This window comes from Trachinotus anak, unplaced genomic scaffold (genome assembly GCF_046630095.1).
Source record: "Trachinotus anak isolate AG129_WGS33_773 ecotype Australia unplaced genomic scaffold, CSIRO_AGI_Tana_v1 ptg000020l, whole genome shotgun sequence".
NCBI lineage: Eukaryota > Metazoa > Chordata > Actinopteri > Carangiformes > Carangidae > Trachinotus > Trachinotus anak.
The window spans coordinates 3,661,781-3,681,527 of NW_027273871.1; the positions used below are offsets into that span (position 1 = coordinate 3,661,781).

Here is a 19,747-nt window from a genome sequence, read left to right on the forward strand (position 1 = left end):
CTTCTGCCACCTGCTTTTGCTTCCAAGTGTTTTTCCTTCATACAAGCTACCAGGGCTATGTTACCTGTTGTCTGTTCCTGCTCGTTTGCCTGCCTGATCAGCAACTCACATGTCTGCTCATCCATCTGTCTGCCTGTAAGCCAGTACTCTTTAATTAAAGCTACTTCGCTGTAGCATCCTGAGTTGTATGTCTGCATTTGGGTTCATCCTGCCTCTGCTGCTTCCATCAGCTGTGACAGACTCATAGGCTCATCTAGAAAGAGACTGATCTTTATACTTATTGAACTGTTGACTTATTTAACAAACAACATAATAAAATTGTCTATTTCCTGCTCTACATCTTGGGCAAGAAATACCTGTCGGTTATCTAGGAAACTTCTGTTATTGTAACCATCCATTGCACTAACCAACTAAAAGCAGGAGTCTGGATTTGTGACTTTATGGAGGATTGATGACTAGAAAACACTCTGTGGCAGTTTTAATGATGGAGGGGCAGCAGGGAACACGGCACACTAGCAGAGCCATGTGCTGCTGTGCACGGGGCCAGCAGTAAAAATGTGTTTCAGACACTTTTAAAAGTCATCCACCGAAATAATCTTTATCTGGGTTAGGGTTAGGTTAGGGTCTTTTCTGACTTCATTTAGAATATTTTCAGTGCTTTATCCTCCTGTCAAAACAGCACTTTCCTTCTGCACTACATTTTCACTCAACCACTGAACTACCCTGTTCCTGCACACAAGCACCTGTCGTATGTTGCAGCTGCAGGTCAGCTGAGTGAATCAGGGCTAAGAGCTAAACTTCATTCTGTTATGACAGGAAGATAAAGCACTGAAAATATTCTGAATGAAGCAAACGGATATGGGATTGTTTCAGTGGGCATCTTTTAAAAGTGTCTGCTGGCCCCGTGCACAGCAGCACGCTGCTTTGCTGCCTTTCCCAACTGGCAGCTCACTGCAGGCAAAACACTGATTATGTATGACTACCTCACACAACCCCCACGTCTGATAACCCAAACTATCACTTTAATATGGAGACACACTAATGTATACCCACTTTCAGATAGCACTTTCTGACCTCTGTCAAGCACCTAACAGCTCTGAGTGCCTCTGAGTCAGACTGTAGGCCTCTCCTCCTATTTCATAATGTAACAGACTTACAGTTATAATTGAGCTTTCACTGTGTTCAGAAATGTTGGATCAGACAAAGAAGTTGGGCACATATGGTCTGAAGTGCAGCAAAATCACCCATGATAGTGTGGTCGACACTTACCTGGGACATAATTCCCGTGTTTTCAAACCCAAACATTAGCTAGAAAATCAGTGTTTGAACACAGTGTGTAGTGCATCACAGCACACCATAATAACATTTCATCTGTGGATTGAAATGATCCCTTTTTGAATAGCAAAATGATATTGAAGTGGAGACAAAAGCACAACTCACTTATCTAAATGAAATTCATAAAACTTCCTGTAGTGACATATTTGTCAGCAGTGAAGCTGAGGAGCCAGAGATGAGCATCCAATGGTAATCACTTCAAACCTAACTACATCACTGTGCGTAGACAGATTCATTAGTTCATGTCTGATATAGCTGTCAACCCAATAATTCAATTCAAGTAGACGACAGTTGAGAGCGGAGCGGGGGTTTTGTGTTTTCCAATTGCTTATAACTTTTTGCTTTACGGTGAGAAGGAAATTGTACCATAAACATTCAAGGCAACATGGCAATATTTTCTGCCACAATCTCGACACTCCCCGTTGTCCGCCTCAATCCTGTATCTTGCTGAGATATTGCAAATGGGGTCCAGTGGTGTTATGAGCCAGGAAAAACAAACAGCCCAGCAAAATGAAATGTAAACCACATTTGTGTGACTGCAGCACAAAGACATGAAAATAATATTGCACCTGTCTTGTATACATGGATTTCCTCACAATAAGTCATTAGAAATGGGTGTTTGGAATGTATCTGTGAGACCGGAGTCGCATTATCTGATCTGGAGTTGGAGTTTTCAAAGGTTCAAATCATACTTGGATCAGAACATTTCTATTACAGAGGTTATTTGATAACTGAATAGTCTATTTCTACTAGTCAAAACAAGCTGTAGTTGGCCACGAAAGCAAACTATTTTGATCTTGATTGTGATTTTTTTTTTCTCTCATTATTTTTTCTCTCATTGGCTGAACATAACAAAATTCTTTTTTAGCCTGTTATCACAATAAGCATTTACAGAAAATGTCTTCTTTTTCAAAGCTGGGATTCATTGTTCCAGCTTTGGCCAGTGTACCTGTAGGTTATCGAACACTCACTGTTTCCACCAGCATCCCTGTGGAAACAGTGAACATGAGCATTTTGCTGGAAACAAATGTACAGTGGAGCCAAAAAACACTAGCCCTGTATAGTTTTAAACACGTTCATTCGTAAAAAGCAGTTTTTTTTAGAGGCAGTTATTCCTTCTTTAATAATTTTTAAATAATGAATATGCCTGAAATGAAGTACAGGTTAACTTTAAGGAGTTGAAAAAAAAGTTTTGTATGCCATTGGCCTCATTATATGATATTATTGAAGTAATATAAAGTTAACCTGTTGTTGTCATGGATTAACTTGCAGCAATAAGACTGATATAGAAATAAGCAGATTCAAACTACCTGGATTCTTCAAGACTTGATATCTTTTGAAAGTCAGTATGATCTTACTTTCTTTTTCAGTCTTATGAGAAAGAGTTGCCACAGAGAACAAGAAGAAGAACTACATATGCCTAATTATGTTTCTGTTATGACATGAAAAAAAGATTGTTGGTTATCCTTATTCCACTCTTAGGTTTAATGTGAAGGGAAGATCAATAGCCTTGTCCTACACTGGTAAGACATATGAGGCCTGACCGCAGCTTCTCTTCGGTGTTTGCAAAGGTTCATTTCATATCTCTTCAGGTCATCCCCTCATCTTCCAATAGAGCCTGAGGTTTGGGCCAGCTCCCAGTGCTACCCAACACCATAATGAACCTTGGTGGCAATAATAAGGGGTTGAAGGAAGAGATTAATTTTTAATGAATGACTCCCCAAATGATAATGGTTTCCTGAGGACTGTCATTAAATACTTTAATGATGACTTTGACCATTGCTATCCACAGGGCACTGCGGAAAAGTCCCTGTGGAACACAGTCATTACAGCCTGATTTGAGGAATGTCTTTTAAAAATTTGGTCGACGCAGCAAACAGTGGTGTGTCATAACCCTGTGATCACATGGATAGATTAGGCTGGAAGACATTTTGGGTTTTTTTTTTTTTTTTTTATATTTTGTTGAATATTACATATGTATTGTACTATTAGAATGGAATATTCCTGTTAGGACAAAGAAAAATGATGAAAATTCAATGGTTCTACTGTTAACAAGCCAAAAGTTTAGACAGATTTAACTTGGAGGTAAAACTGAAAGGGAGCGCACTAAAAATATTGGTAATCTTCCCTCATTGCAGAGGAAACTGTGTACATTCAATCACAGTTAAGTACAGTAGGTGACAGATGAACCAGGAAGATGGTTCCATCTGTGTTACAGATGTTTACAGCTGTAAGTTTGAGTGGCTATTTTTCTATTTGCCTCTATTTTGTCTTCCAGATCAGTTTGGCTGACCTGAAAGTGTGTTGCTGTTGTCATACTGCTCGTGTTTCCTGCCTCCTTTGACTTCTGAGAGTTCAACAATTGATGTGGTGAGAACAATGTTATTATTAATGAACAATGGCAAGAATGATAGCCATATGAAAATGAGATTCAAATTGTCATATACTGCTGTTATCCATTAATGTAAATTAAAATAAATCATTATATATTCATTTACAATAAATCCAGAATATATAGGTTGAGGGGCAGAGAGACAGACAGGACAGGTCTCCACTTAATCCAGTCAATAATGAAAAGTAGATCAATTCGTAAATACTTACATCAAACACATTTTTACTCATGACAAAGAGAGTACCTACTGTCTGACTGACTTTGTTGTCTTTGATATGGGGAAGAAGCAAAAGGTGAAAAAGATCTGAGAAACAAATCTTACTTTCTGACAGCAAGGGCACAAGTTAACCACTTAAGACAGAGTGACATGCAGACAGAAACAAATACTTTAACCTTCTCTCTGGGCTGCCATCAACTCCTGAAGAGAAAGTAAACATAGCCATAGAAAGCTATAAATGTCCCATGGAGACTGACACCAGGAAACCGAAGAGCAATATCTTTCCTTGTAAATAACCTGGACGCCCTTGTCAGTCTGACTCACATCAGTACCTTGAGGGACATCTCTCAATATGTCTGCATCTTGGCCCGGTGCCTACATGATAGAGGGCACATTGGACCAGGGGACTGCCAGTTATTCGGTGGAGTGGAACTAAAAGAGGCGGAGTAAGAGATGGAGCGAAAGAGAGGGGTTATTTTGAAGTTTAGGCACAGTAAGATACTGACTCACATTAAGCCTCCATGACAGCCTGCTGACAAGCTGCAGCTGCAGGCAGAGATTCCCCTGCAGCTCTGAGGGAAGCTGCAGGGTGAGCATGGAAGGAATCAACAACACTATGAATTTCATCACTTCCTCGCCTGCCATGACGCGCAGTTGTTTGATGCTTCTTCATTTTCTGCATCTAAAGCCCATGTTGCAAATTTCTTTCTTCCTTTTTTAAATCTTTCTGAACTCATTATACTGTAAACATGCATCCCTCGTTTCAGAAGCTACATCCATCAGTAAAAATAACAGGCAGCTGTACCGTGTAAGGGCCAGTATTCATAACAAAGAGTTTTTAAGCCAAAATCAGGCCATTTCAGTGAAAGTGCTGTGTTCAGTGTATGCGCTCTTGGAGGTAAAGTAGATTTGTGTGCTGATTTCACAGAATTACACTACAGTGAACTCTGACTGCAAACTTGTGTCAACAAATAGTCTTGACTGTGCCGACCCCTGGAGGACCGAGAAATCAAAAATTGAGAAAGTGCCTGACAACCATAGCCCTCTTCTCTTTCCAGGGGCAAAGCAATGTTTTTTTCAGATTGTCACCAACAAAATTTGTTACAGCCAACGTCCCTTAAACTGCATGACCCGTAAGATGCCAACATGGCACCACCTTTTCTGAGAGGACGGGCAAATAACTTTTGCTGCTCCACTCTGTGGTGTTACCAGGCGGCATCTTGCATAGAAAAACAACACTGGTACTGAGTATGCGGGCAGTGTGAGGATTTTTTCCCCCTCAGGTGCCAGAAAAGATCCCTTAATTTGAGTACTAGTGCTTTTCACATGAACCACAAAGTGGTTGGATCAATCATTACACACGTTTCAGTCTGTTAAATCTTCACAGTGGTATAAGGATAAACTGCACACAAGATGAGTAAGAAAGTCATGGAAGTTTCAAAAATGTTTGATCAGAACACAGCAGGAATGTGAATTTAGAGTGATGACAGAAGGCAGGCCTACAGTGTTTTGTCAAATTACAGTAGAACAGTTGTACAAGACAAAAAAGTGTGTTTCCAAACCCTGGAGAAAATACAACTATATCAGCCAACATGTTTGGCAGTCAACTTTATTTCACATTTGGCTCTTTTATCACTTACATTTTTGTTAAACATTTCCAACACTAACACTCAAAAGAAATATTGGTTTCAGAAATATCTTAATAATACATTTGTACTGTTGCTGAGTTCTTCAAAGCCACCTCAAGAGTTATCTACCAGTCCCTCCAGTAATAATAATAATGAATCATACTACTAGCTTCTGACGATAGAGGATTAGTCACTGCGCTAAAACTGCAAGAATCCAGAGATATCTGTTTAGGTTCTTGCAAAAATCTGGATCATATCTGGAGATTTTTTGATATGACATCTTTCAAAGCCATGATTAGAGCATGTCTAGTCTAGATTTAATCATATATGGGTCATTGGTATTTTGTGCAATGAGTGTTCATGAGAACATGTGACTTTTCGGATCGATCATCAATAGCTTTATACCACAGGCGTGCAGGGCAGGAGAATATACTGAGGGCACCTGGTGGACAGGTGTAGTATGACAGATTCAGGAACTCAAACACATAAACTTTCACATTAACAGTTCAATTAAATTTTATTTATGTAACCCCAAATCATAATATACATTATCTCAAGGCACTTTACAGGGTAAGGGCAAGAAAAACCCAACAGTTCTCACAAGGAGCAAGCACTTCGTGACGGGGGAGGAGAAACTCCCTCTTAACGGGAAGAAACCTCCAACAGAACCAGGCTCAGGTTGGGCGGCCGTCTGCCTCGACCGGTTGGGTTTAAGAGGAGAAAGAGGGGGTTGGGGGAGGAGAGAGGAGAAGAGAGAGAGAGAGAGAGAGAGAGAGAGAGAGAGACCAGGAACAGCTGTATAGGTAATGGTGTTATCAATAATTATGATGGATAACAGTGGTAAATAGGAATGATGAGTATTGGTAGATCTGGATCCTGCTGCTACCTGCAGAATGAGGACAGAGCGAGGGAGAGAGAGGAGAAGCACAAACTACGGGAGAGAAAAAAATTTTTTAACAGCATAAAGTTCACTTCAATCCTACTTGAGGGGCTGACGCCTGCACTTTAAGATCAAATATGTTATAAAAGAGTGATAACACAGGGCCCTGATGTGCTACAAAATGGGTATGAATGAAGACAGCTTTGTGTAGACAGTGGATGCACATGCAGCTCAGTGCTCCCAGTGGTGGTTGTCTGCTGCAGTAAGAGTCAAAATGCAAAACCTCAAGAAGAAGAAACAGTATCTTGGCGTGTTAATATTCCTTTAAAGTTGAATTATGCAGACGTGGGTAGCAATAGATCTTCTCACAAAACCTCCCTTCATAACACAGCTCAACACAAAGGACTAGAAGAGACATTAGCACAAAAAACACAAAGCAAAAGATACAGTTGGGACAAAGGAGCCAGACAATTATTAGCAGTGAGACGCAGGGGCAGAGGTTGCTAACATCACTGTGACACTGAGATCCTTGAGGATGGCTTATTAGTTTTGCCTGGCATACTTTAATGTTTAAACAATATTAAACAAGTCAGTAATGAACCTCATACATATTGATTATGTATTTAACTACTGTATAAAGATGAGCAAACTTCTTACTTCTTCATCTGAGGCTACAGGAACATTATATCTTTATCTTCCCACATAAACAGTAAATAAGGCATCTGTCAAATGCTTCTCACTGTAATTTTCAGTGTAGTAAGCACACTGTACTCAAATCGCTCAAACTAGTGGTTAAGAGAATTCATGTACATGTACATTATGTTTTCCTGTGCTGCTGCAGAGTAGCAGTTCCACTATATAACATTTAAGACTTTGATTTGTTCTTGTCTCTGTCCCAGACTTGCCAGTTGTTATTATACTTGACAGCTCTCTTTATCCATCTTAGTTTTTGCATATATTAATCACCCCTAACCAAACCAGGCTGCTCAAACAGAAACTTCCCTCTCACCTCCTGTGGATCAGCCTTTTTTTCTCTGTCAATCAGTGATAAAGTTGTCTCTTGCTGTTAGCATCATGACTCTAATACCATTTTTTTGATGTCATTATTGATGTGCCACATCAGTGCAGTTGTAGTGACAGTAAAAGAATATGAGATTAGTTCTTATGCATTTTGCATTACCTTGTTTTATATGGCACAAGAGGAAAGAATTTGTTTCATCTATTCATTGGCACATCTGCTGAAGTGCCTTCTGTCCATCCCTTAATGTGTATGTGTCCCTGTAAGAGATACATGTATAAAGGTTGGAAACAAGATGCTGGGAGTCATTTTTATGTGCAGGCACTACAGGTGCCAGGGGCCACTGGCCTAGAACCTTGCTTGTTGCATCCTCTGTTCTTGATGTTATTCCTTTTTCCATTGTGCATTTTTTGATAAAAAGAAATACTATGGTATACTTATAAAGGGCACCTATTCAAAACTGCTGGGACAGGCTGGGAAAACACACACACACACACACACACACACACACACACACATATATATATATATATATATATATATCTTTCCAGGATGAAAAGGTGCATGCATTTCTGACCTCTCATCAGCACATGCGAAGTGCGGACAGTATGAATGTGCTCAGGAAATTATCAGACCTATTTTCTACTGTTTATAATGTATTCTTTGGCACAACTGTATGTTGAAATGACAAGATTTCTAATAGCTTACTGGCTTCTGTACAACTGCTGTCTCATTGTGTCTGCACCTGACCTGACTGGACAGTGCTTTTGAAAAGGCTCATTTTGTTTGGTTTGAATAACACTGGCTTCGTGTGGGTTGAAAGATACCACAGAGAGGCGACCATTTGTTTTCATATTAAACCTGCTTGGTGTGATGAGAGCGATTTTTCCCAGTCTGTTCCATCATCCCTGGCACAAAAACTCATCCACACCTGTTCAGTATGTGTGAAACCATGTGGAGTATGCATGTGTGCAAGTGTGTGAGAGAAAGAGAAAATGAGACCTGCTAAAATGGCCTATTATGAGAGTCTTGCAAACAATTGTATGCTGGACCATGACTATATATTACTATAATTAGTTTAACATTTCAGGCTATAATCCCACAGATGGAATCTATGCACTACTGACTCCTTAGTTAAGCATATCCACCAAATGTCTCACTGAATGCCTCAGAGAACTGATGCTAAATCACTTAGATGACCTGATCCAGCTGCAGTTTTCAGGTGCTCATGTCTTCTCTAATCTCTGCACCAAAGACGAGAGACTTTTTGTTAGAGCCATATCTCCATTATACACGGTGCAAACTGATTTAGTAGTGTCATCCTGGTTTGCAGTAAAATTTTAGTTTTCAACTCTGCACGTGCTTCTTAAGCACATGTTCTCTACAAAGACCAAACAAAACATTTGTTTTCCACTGGATGCATGTTAAAGCGTTAATGCGCTTTGTCCACCAGATATTTGAACAATGGAAAAAGTAAAGCAGTGGTTTGTTGTGTTTGCCAAAAAAAAAAAGGCATTGAGAGAAGGTATCAGTTTCACCCTCATCAGAAAGATGTGTCCGACTCATCTGCAAAATTTCCTCCATAATTAGTGACATTTTCTCTAACTGAGGAGGCTAGATCATTCTGTAGTTAGTTTTTTATTCTCTTGTATAATGACTACTGTTTAGATGACTAACATGTTTATTTACAGACAAGCATGATCTTGCAGCCCCCTGATGGAGAGGCTCTTGCACTTTCTGTTTTGTTTCAAACCATGTTTCTGAACTCAGATGACAGAGCCGCAATGACATTATTGTCACATTGACTTTATTGGTGTTTCTAAACGTCTTTCATTATTCATGACTAAATTGGTGTTAATTGTGTTGGGACGATAAGCTATTAAAATGTCATCAGTTACTTTTAATTGCTCTCAGTGTTATGTCTTTAATTAAATTGTATTATCTTTATTCCCTGATTCCGACGCTGGGTTTTTAAAACATTTGGGCAGTGATTCATCACATCAAGAAAAATGGCCAAATATGGAAAACTGCTACATTTGGGCATCACCTTAGAAGTTATAAGAGTAACTGTTGTTAAAATAAGTATTTTATAAGTAGAAACACAAAATATAAAATCACAGTACACAGTATAAATTTTGTATAGAAATATGTATCTTGTATTTTGCTTAAAGGGACCATACAGCTGCAAATTTGCATTTAATTTGAGTTATGTTTGTGTTGGATGACAAAATCCAACTCAACACTTCACATCTAAAATTCGAGTGCTCAACTTCAGGGGTAAATTCTTGACACTCTTCTTGGTAATTAAATCCCACTGCCAGAAATCCTGGCTTTCTGTTGAATTATTACTTTTAAGTAGGTTTTGCTCCAACCTGGACAACCCCAGATTAACCATTTTAGACCCCAGATTTTTCTGCACTCTTAGACTGCCATTCCTGGCTGTTTACAACAAACTCCACCATTAACCTATGTTTTGAGTATTATGTTTTGTTGCCTGGCTCCATTTCAGAGCCACTGTCCACTGAAAGACACAGTATCAAGAGTGTTTTGATGTGGGCTGGCTTAGGTATGGGTCAGGTGTCCCATTAAGTTTAATACTGCATTGTTTAATTTTTAATGATTGCTTCATCATCTTTGATGTAAACAGATTTAATGCAAATAATGATGTGAAATAATCCACAGCTGTTTTTAATCTTCTTTGGGGGATTTTTAAAGTAAAGATAAACTGTGCACTTTTTAGTTCAAGGAGACTTTGGTATCACGCTGCAGAGGATGTCCTATTTCCAGAGGAAGTGCACTAATTAGGCTGCAGATTTGAGACCTTCTCTGTGCCCATATGATGAGGCAGATTTCCTCCAGGCTCCAGCTCAGGTTTAAACCTCACAGTGAATGGAATCAGCAACATTTATTCGTTAAACCCCCTTATACAAGAATTCCATGCAAAACTGAGGCTTGTTCTGTTCAATTCTAGAAATTCTGGCTTCACACATATGACCTTATGGATGTCCTGTCACTTCCCTTAGATTTTTGACCTTCAGTGTGCAGGATGATTTATGCTTGGGCTGAGAAAGCTGTTTTCCAATTCATCTACTTAAGGGAATCAAAATGTACCTTTAAATATGCAACATAAACATGTGATGTTTAAAGTCAAAGTCTCCAGTGTAGCCTATATTGAAAGTAAATGGATTTGTGTGAAGTGTGGCTAGTTACGGTTTTGAAAATAAAATTTGCAGGTGGAATCTGGATTTTTCAATGAGGGAGAAGGAGTAAATGTAATTTGTTGACTATTTTTTACATAAGGTAATTCAGCTTTTTTTTTTTTTGATGGAAAACGAACTTTCATTAACCCACAACTGTCTCCAGCACCAGTAGCCAGCTGTTCTCAGCAGAACAAAAGATGTGATAAATCCACTACTACCTGGCTAGCCCCAAAAAAAATTAATCAGAGAAAAATTTAGCGACCAGCTGTGAACATAGTGGAGCACTTAGCAAGAGGCAGCTATTTTTCTGAAGAGGTGGTATGAACCAAAACAGGGCTAAAGAGAGGAGAACACTGGCTTCAGGTGGTTGAAATGAAATCGATGCTGAGTGCTCTCATGCTAACCAGTGTATTTAGTGAGTGTTCGGAACATAATCCACGCAGATGGACAGAAGAGAAGTGGATTATATTGCAGGAGGGGCTTGAGAAGTTTTGCAAACTGGAATCCAGCTGAAGTGGATCAAAGCTAGCTCCCACTAAAAGGAGCAACTGGCACATGCTTTTACAGTCACCTCTCAGCCTTATGGGTGAGTGTTCGATACTGAAAGATAGATTGTATATCGAGTATCACTTCATATTGCTGCTAAGATAATGACTAACAACCTCTAGCTGGAGAACTTTAGCCAGTTAAACCACTGTTATACGCCACTGTAACCCATGGTTGCATGCTACGTTGAATTAGCGAGTTGCTTCAGGCGCATTTGAGCTGAGCACCAGCAAAAACACTACACATGATGATCCGTGTCCGTGTGACAAAACAGAAACTTGGCTTCAGGTTTTAAGTTTCCAATTTCTGCCTGACATGCAATTTCAGTAAGTGTCAAAAATCACACTTACATGAAGTATATTTCCTTATTTAGGGGCTGCTCCCACTTTTGATGACCACAAATATCAGTTGTTAGTCTATGCTTTAAAGAAAAATAAACATTTACAACATTTTAACCCTGTGATAAAACGCTCAATATACTGACAATCCACCTGCACCTCCAGGATTAATAATAAATCACACCCCTAGCTCCTGATGACAGTGCACTCGTGTTTATGAGAGCATACGACTTTCACAGAAAACACAGGTCTTCATCTCTAAACGACGGCTTTATACCAGGCAGTCTGATAATGAACAAACGAGGTAACGAGCCTCAGGAGTGCAGGACAGGGGAGCACACCGGTGGTGGAGGTGAGGAGTGACTGCCTTTGAAAAACAACAGCTTCTTTTTTGTCATACTTGTATTGAAATGTTGCATCTAGGTTTCGGTTTAAGTAGGTGAAACTCATAGGTTAGAGTTTTCATACAAAATTGGAAGAATGGAAATGGCGCTTCTGGATGCTAAAAGATTAAAACTGACGTATAATTTGTTATACCTTCATTCTTCATTATACCGACATTCCCACAGCAGCAACCTCCACAGAGGTCTCTCTGAACCAGATGGCAGACAGCAGACAGCGGAGCAGCGACCCAGGTTGGCAAATGCAAATATCTATTTCTATTTAGAGTTACTTCTACACTTCTGTTTGGGGTGAAGTTGATGTATTTAGTCCAGAGTGCAACTCACTTAATGTTTCAAAGGTGTATATATACACACACACACAACTTTCACATGCAGCATGTAGAGTTGAGTTGATTTAATTATTCCATGTCACCAAACTGGCTGTGAAGCAGTACCTTTTTCAGAAGACTGCACTGTTAGAAGTTCTAACGTGCAGCAGCGGCTGATGTCAGGCTTGATCAGTCTGAATTACTCAAACCGAGTGGCTTCTTCTCATGTCGAGAGGGGTGTTTTTGAAGTACTGTTAGCTGCTACCTCTCACAGTACTCTTCTCAGGTTGCCTGCTTCTTCTGGTAACTTTACCATTATGTTGTGTAAAAATATTTTTGGTTTCTTATGAAACTGTGGCGGGATAAATTAGACTGTGGTGGTCTTGGTAATTAATGGGAAACAGTGTAGGTAATTAATGGGAAACACTGCATGACTTTCTTTAATTAGTAGCTAGGTTTGTGGTGTCACTGACATATAGTGGCACATTTTTTGCAGACTGCAAATACATTGTCGAGATTCTTTCCAATGTATTTTTCAGAAAGCAGATTGCTGGCAGTTGGTTTGATTGGACATAGCTAGCAGATGAGCGGTTTGCACACAAATCAAATACACAAGCACTCAAAGAGAGTCTTTTGGTAATTTGTTTTTGACAGCTGTAACAGGTTTTGACAAAGTTGTTGTCGAATTTGGGCTGGAGATCCAACCTTGTTTTTTGGGGGATTTTGTTGCAGCAGGCAGCTGTTCTTAGTGAAAAAGCCATAATAAAGTGGTTATATGCCACCTGTCCAGCACCAAACAGCATCCAGGCAAAGTGACTGACTGGTTTGTGAACACAGTTAAGCATCTGTAGCTAAAAAGTCAAACACTTCCATTTTATTTGACATTCATCAGGTGTACGTGAACATGACTTACATCATTTTGTGTGTGTGTGTGTAGTGAATGCCAATGTATATGTGTTTATATATTTAAAAAAATATTATTTAAATATTTTAACTTTTAATCTGACACTTTTAATTAGTTCTTGGGTTATAATAAGTGTTTTGCTCTGTGTGTCTCTAAGCCACCGTTAGCTAGTTTGTAAGCCCAGTAATCCGAATTAGAGCCCCCGGTGACCATCTGCTGTCTGCTCCGCGCACTACTTTGTTACTGCATTCACCTCAGCCCGCCCCCTCCGAGCGTCTCTGTGCGCCTGTGTGTGTGGGTATATGGGTATAGCCTACCGGGCGGAGTAATTCGTGTTGCTATCTATTGAGTGCATGTGTGTGTGCGAGTGCGTGCTACGGCTGCAGCTTGTCACTCATTGTGCCGCGAACACGGGTAGCGACAAGGACCAAAATTCCGTCCGGTAGCAGTTGTTGTCCCTGGAAAGGCTGATATCTGTTTCCCCCCCCCCCTCAGGAGAGACACCTCGCTTGTTTAAAGTGCGTCTACTCTACAAGGAGAATATCTGAGACACATTACAATGCTTCACATAAGGGACATCATCTGGGGATTTCTATTCATTGGCTGTGCAGGTAAGAAGCTGAGTTATGTGTTTCACCTGTCAGGTTATGAGGAGATCACTCCTCAGTCTGTGGCCAAAGCAGATCTGCGAGAGCGCAGGCCGAGCGCTGCTGAGTGCGGGGCAGCATCCTCTGGTCCCAGCGCCGGCATCCTCGGCACTGACTCCGGACAGCGGCGTTCGCTCAGAGCTGGTGCTCTCTAACATTCATATCAGAAGTTTCCTAAAGAAGTGAAGAGCTTTTCCTCCTCGTCCACCGAATAAACCTCGAAACACCAACCGAGTCGCCTTCGCCTCCGTTTCTGTGTCATCCGCTCCGAGTTTGAGATCAGGAGCCGCTTGACTCGGTGCATTTTTGAGTATCACCGCGCAATACGGAGCACTGCGCCCCTGCCTCCCCCCGGACCGGCTGGGATCCTGTCCCCCCCTGAGTTGAGGCAGACTGTGGGTTTGGGTCATTTTCAGTGAAAATTGCCAACGCGTGTGCGGTTTTGTGCGAGTTTGGCTCCCGGGTTCATTCGTGCGGGTAAAGGTTAGAGGAGATGGATGCTGGTGGAGATTTGAACTAGAGATGCGGAGGCACGCTCTGTGATCCCCTCACACCAAATATTGCTTATACTCTTTATCTGTGCATGGAAGTCGCAGTTTTGGTTTCAAATATCAGATAATATAAAATAAAAGGCATGCATTGTCTGCCAAAAGTCCACCCTGGCTCTCTCACTTCTGCCGGGTCAGCTGTGACGCACCGAGGATGGAGCGACCGGAGCGTTTGTCGCTTTGTTTCAGTCCAACAAAAACAGGTTTACGGACATTTTGTTTTAAACTCGAGATAAAGGGATTTTTGTTTTCATAAGCATGCGCTTAAACTCTATTCGTTGGGTGGATTTGATGCACCCACCATCCCGACTCTGGCCATCATCGGATTTGGCAGACAACAGTATTCTGCGCGGATGTGTCAATGTGCGATTTTAGAGTTTATCGTCAGCCTGGGTTTATAGGTGAACAGCCCCCGACGTGTTTAATGTGGCATCACTTCTCTTTCTCTTGTTTCCCCACCTTGCCAAACAGGACACTGTAGTTTCCAACTTGATATCGCAGTGCGTTTTAGGCGCAAATGAATGTCGACGTGTAGGCCCAGACTGATTTGATCGTAGTTTTCAATTTGGTTGGTTAGGGTGAAATTCGTCATCCATTGAGGACGACTGAATAGTCATTCAATGTATACAATAGCATCCAATCCCCAAGCTCCCATGGTTATATAGGGCGGGAGGGGACCCATTCCTCCCCCCCTAAACCCCCACCTTTCGTGCCTCCCATATCCTCCCCCTTTTCGCATCTGCCCCCTCTTTTTCTATAGACTGCAACTGTGTCCAAGTGGAGTTTATGGACCCCGAGGGGTCCTTGGAGAGAGGAAGACTAGTTTGATTTGATAATGCCTTAAATTAGCAGACACCTGTAGTGTACAAGGATGATTATTTTAACCCCAGGTGTCGATTTCACTGTTCTTCTCCATATTCTACAGGTCTGCCATTTTAGCTGTTTCTATCTTTAGTCTTTTTTTTTTTTTTTTGCCTCCCAGTGTGGCTTAATTCAGCCAATGACATCTCTCTCCAAAAGCAGTCCTTCTTCCCTTAAATGCTTAACGAAAATTTTACTGACCCAAATGTGAAATGTGAAAACAGAATACTGAATTTCATATTTGAGTCTACAAAAATATTATAATGATATTTCAGTCAATATTTGTTATTTAACATAACTGTATAACATATCATACCATATTTCACATTTTCACAAAAAAACCCTTAGACTGACCAATGTACATGCTGAGCTTGCCATGTTATATTTGAGAAATAAACCTGTCATTGCTCGCTGGTGGCCACCTTTTTACACCCAAACACTGTGTCAGACTGTCACTGTTAGTGGCGTAGAGGGCGGTATGGTACCAGTAGCGCTCAGTGTGTGTTCATTTTTGTTCTATATGATTCATAATCCATCTGAAATACTCTGACGCCCCTGCAATTCACTGTACCTCATGTGGGTGAAAAGTGAAAGGAACCAAGAGGGAGATAATTAAACAATTGTGCCTTAGCTCTGCCTAGTTGCAATAGAGAAAGAAATCCAAAGAAATTGATCACATTATATGATAGGCCCGGGGTATATTAAAAGGGTAATGACAGTATCAGGCAGTTTGATGGCTGAGCAATTTAATTACATTTATTGATTTCTAGTTCCTCTTCCAGTTCAGTGATAATTAAATTTTGTGGTTAGTAACAAACATTAGGATGGGGAGCCACCCCATCTTCCAAGAAATGACTAAATAATGGTCAGACTAAATAGAATATGATGTTAGAAGTGGACACAGAGAGCCGCCTTTTGTGTCTCAGTCTGTCTGCAGCAGGATGAATTGAGTCTAGTGCGTATCACCACTTCTGACCTCATGTTATTGGGATGATCTACCATATCCATGGTCATCAATTTGCAGCCAGAAAGTGGTTGATTTAAGTTTTTGGCCCTGAGTTAGTGGTCTGCTGTTGCTGTATGCACTGAGAGGTTGTTCCAGTGTTTTCTGTTTCATGTCTTGTCCTGTCAGCTATAGAAAAAAACAACACAGGGTTGTCTGCCAAAAAAAGTTTGAACCGGGGCTAACTTTTGCCACACTGCAGTGCAATTTCATCTGACAATGCAGTTTTGGACAATGGAATAAGTGCAAGTGGGCATGCCTGACAGATAATTTTGTAACATACCTTTTTGCAAGGTAATTCCGCTGTTCCTTTGTGATCGTCAAGATGGAGGCAAAAATTGTCCTCAAACTTTCCAGACTGTAAAATGCTTCCTCATGGTATTTTTAAACTGCTGCGCAGTGTTTTTGCCTCTGACAGACTTTCAGACACATGCATCTGTTACTCAAACTGGACTTCCTCAATTGTATTTCTTCATTTCATTGGTACCTGAAACAACAAACCCCTACAATGCAGCACCTTCTGAAAGCCCAGCTACTGCTGCACCTGCCATTACATTTCAGCATTTCTTTAATGAAACTTAAGACACTGAGTTCAAAAGCAAATCATATCCATCTGTATTTGAATCTTGAGACAAGGCATGACCGCTGCAAATGCAAACACTGTGAAGTTCATTTCATGATCCTCTGGATCTAAACAATGTGTTTGTGCAACGAGCAGAGCAGAACTCCACAAAAAGAAGAAAAAGTTCATCTTAGCCAGTCAGGAATTGTGTATTTTCTCTCCCTCAAAATGTTAACATATGGGACTTTAACTGCTGTGGTGAGTTCAAAGCCACTATGAAAATAATACAGGCTATTTTTGACTTAGGGGAACTGGAAAAAGCAGCCAAACAAGGGAAAATTATAAGGCGTTTTTAGTCTGCTCTCTGAATAAAACTGGATTCTGGACCCTTTAGAACTTTGCTCTGTATTTGTAACTGGATCCACGCTGCATTCAAAGTGACATGTATGCCTTTTGTACCATTTTATAACAGTTTATCTAAATCAAATTCTCATCAGTACAGGAGCTGCTCAGATTGCAGCTGTACCCCTTTGGATTCAGCTCATATTCAGCTATATCCTGCAAACTACTGCTACTGTACAGCTATTATAAAAGTTTTAAGACAGCATTAGAAAATAAATGACTTTGCATTGAGTCATAATTGCAAGCTGATTTAGCTGATTTGCCAGATGTCAGTTCTATGCTGCTGAAGTTTACATAAGCATCTTTCATAACTGTCTCTTTTTTCCTTTTTTTTTTTTTCTTCCTTTTCCTCTCACTGTTATTTATGTGGCTTGAATTTCTTTAGAACTTTAAGGTTGTACTTATTCTCATTATTTTTGTAGTTTTGTAAAAGTCTGATCTTTCGATTCTAACTTCCTTTCCAAGAATTATAATTGACAGCTACAGAAAACATTTTGTAACTTTCTTTAATGGAGTAATAGACAGAAGAGGTAAGCAGCGTGGCATTAGTTTTAGCTGCTTTTCCTTTGCTAGTTTGTTGAAATTGGACATGTTCAGAGGGGTGATGAACATCTTTGTAGTTGTTCCTACACGACTTACTTTGGTCTTACAGGTACTACAAATTGTGAGCTTTGTGTCTTTTTCACTCCCTGTGAAGAACTATGATGCCGATGGTGTGTGTGTGTGTGTGTACACCTGTGTACCTGTGTCTTTGCTGTTATGTTCATGATGTAAACCATTGTGTGGTGCACGAGTGTAAACTTGTACAACACAGAATCAGATATCTGAGACTGATTGGCCGGTCAATCCTAGCCGATCATGCTGAAAACTGGCCTTTTGTGATTACTAGCTGATCAATCGGTGCATCTCTCCCCAAGACTTGATCTCTGCATCTGGATGCAAACCGTTGAATTGAAACAGATGGCCTGAAACTGTTTCAACAAGTGTATATCCCAATGATGAATGGAACATGAAGGAACTTACATTATTTTGAATTCTTGGCGAACAGTGCAAAGATAAAGTAAACAAAAATTAAGGGAGATTCATTAGATAAATTTTGCTTTTGCGTTGCAAAATCCCCAAATAGTTTGACATTTTATAAATGTTTTAGTAATGCTATAATCCCAAAATGTATTACAGTTTTATACTTAAATGAACAGACAAACTTAGTTATATTGACTAGTCAAAATGTCATTTGTGGCTCTTTTCAGATCCGTAGATAAAACGTCATGTAAATGTAAAAAAAAAAAAAAAAATTAGATATGAAAATGAATCATGTTTTTACCAAGAGATCAAAGATCATACTGAAAGGCAGTAGATTGTGATACATTATCCATAAATTCATGTCATCGCACAGAGCTTCTCTACAGTGAATGTATGAAGTGCTGATAGTTCCAAACAGATAAGTTCAAAACGACTCAGCTGGCTGTTATATTTCTTGTCTGCTGACTGTTAGATGAGGATGGGCTGTCTTTGCATATTAATCAGTGCATGAATAGGGACCATGAGTGATTTGCATTGTGTGAGCTCTGAAGGCGTCCTATAGAGAATTGAATGTCAGGGGAAAAAAAAGAAAAAAAAAAGTGAAAAAATGAGATAGGCTTGTTATACAGAATTGGAGCCCAAATCTCAGCCACTGAATTTTTTTTTTTTTTTTCTGTATCAGTACAGCATTACTTTGCAAAACTTAATACAGTATATCTTCTGTGTACCCAGCGGCACTTTTTGATGGTTTGCAGCATGTTCATGTTCTTTTAAAGGTCTATATTCTATATTCTAGAAAATGAGACTTCCATGTCTTTTCATTGTAAAGCAGGTGTAGGTGCTAATACATACTGTGAAAGTATCAAAACACTCCATCCATGGAGCAGTTCACACAGCCAGCATTCAGAAACTGTGCCTTTAAAATGAGCCGTCAGGACTGCCATGATTTTGTGATGTCACAACTAATCTACATAGTCATCACCCTCAGACATGCCCCATTTTCTTTAGCTTTATTAACAACACAACACCAGCCATTCCATTGCTGAGCTACCAAGAAAGTCAATATAGCATCTTCCCTTTAATTAATTAACTAGTTATATAACAGACAGTGGCTAAAGTTAATTTTTTTCTGAAATACCAGAGCATTTTAGTCAGAATTTGATCATCTCAGCTCTATGTGCATTTACCTGTGAGTTTTACCAAGCTACAGCAGTAGGCAACAGTCTGTTATCCATGGTTGGTCAGGCCAACACAGAATGGCCTGTTCTTGCTAGAGCTCCAGAGAGGAGTGTGAGGGAAGAGATGTAAAACTATATTGAGAAAACCACAAATAAATATGTGTGACATATGGGACCTTTAACATGGAAGCCACTTTGTCTTCTAATGGTATAATTTTTAGTGTTATATGCAAGCTATGTGCAAGCTTCTTTCCACAAGGTTCCTTCCCAGTCCAGTGCAAATAAGATGCTTTAATTAACAGCTTTTGTGGTTTGAGCATACACTCTTCCACAGGAAGTCATTATTCTGATAT

General features: G+C 40.0%; 1 protein-coding gene across 15 annotated transcripts in view; it reads left to right on the forward strand.

Moving 5' to 3' along the window:
• Nucleotides 1–10,802: 10,802 nt before the first annotated feature.
• Nucleotides 10,803–19,747, forward strand: part of ncam1a (neural cell adhesion molecule 1a) — a 249,001-nt gene continuing 240,056 nt past the window's right edge. For 2 of the 15 annotated variants that reach the window (XM_071506421.1, XM_071506416.1), the window contains exons 1-2: nt 10,805–11,906; nt 12,124–12,189. In XM_071506421.1, coding sequence (XP_071362522.1) covers nt 11,771–11,906; nt 12,124–12,189 — 202 coding nt within the window. In that variant the 5' untranslated portion in view covers nt 10,805–11,770. Of the gene's footprint in view, nt 11,907–12,123; nt 12,190–13,355; nt 13,782–19,747 lie in introns of those variants that run through there. The other 13 variants (XM_071506415.1, XM_071506417.1, XM_071506422.1 and 10 more) reach the window with 13 other exon arrangements.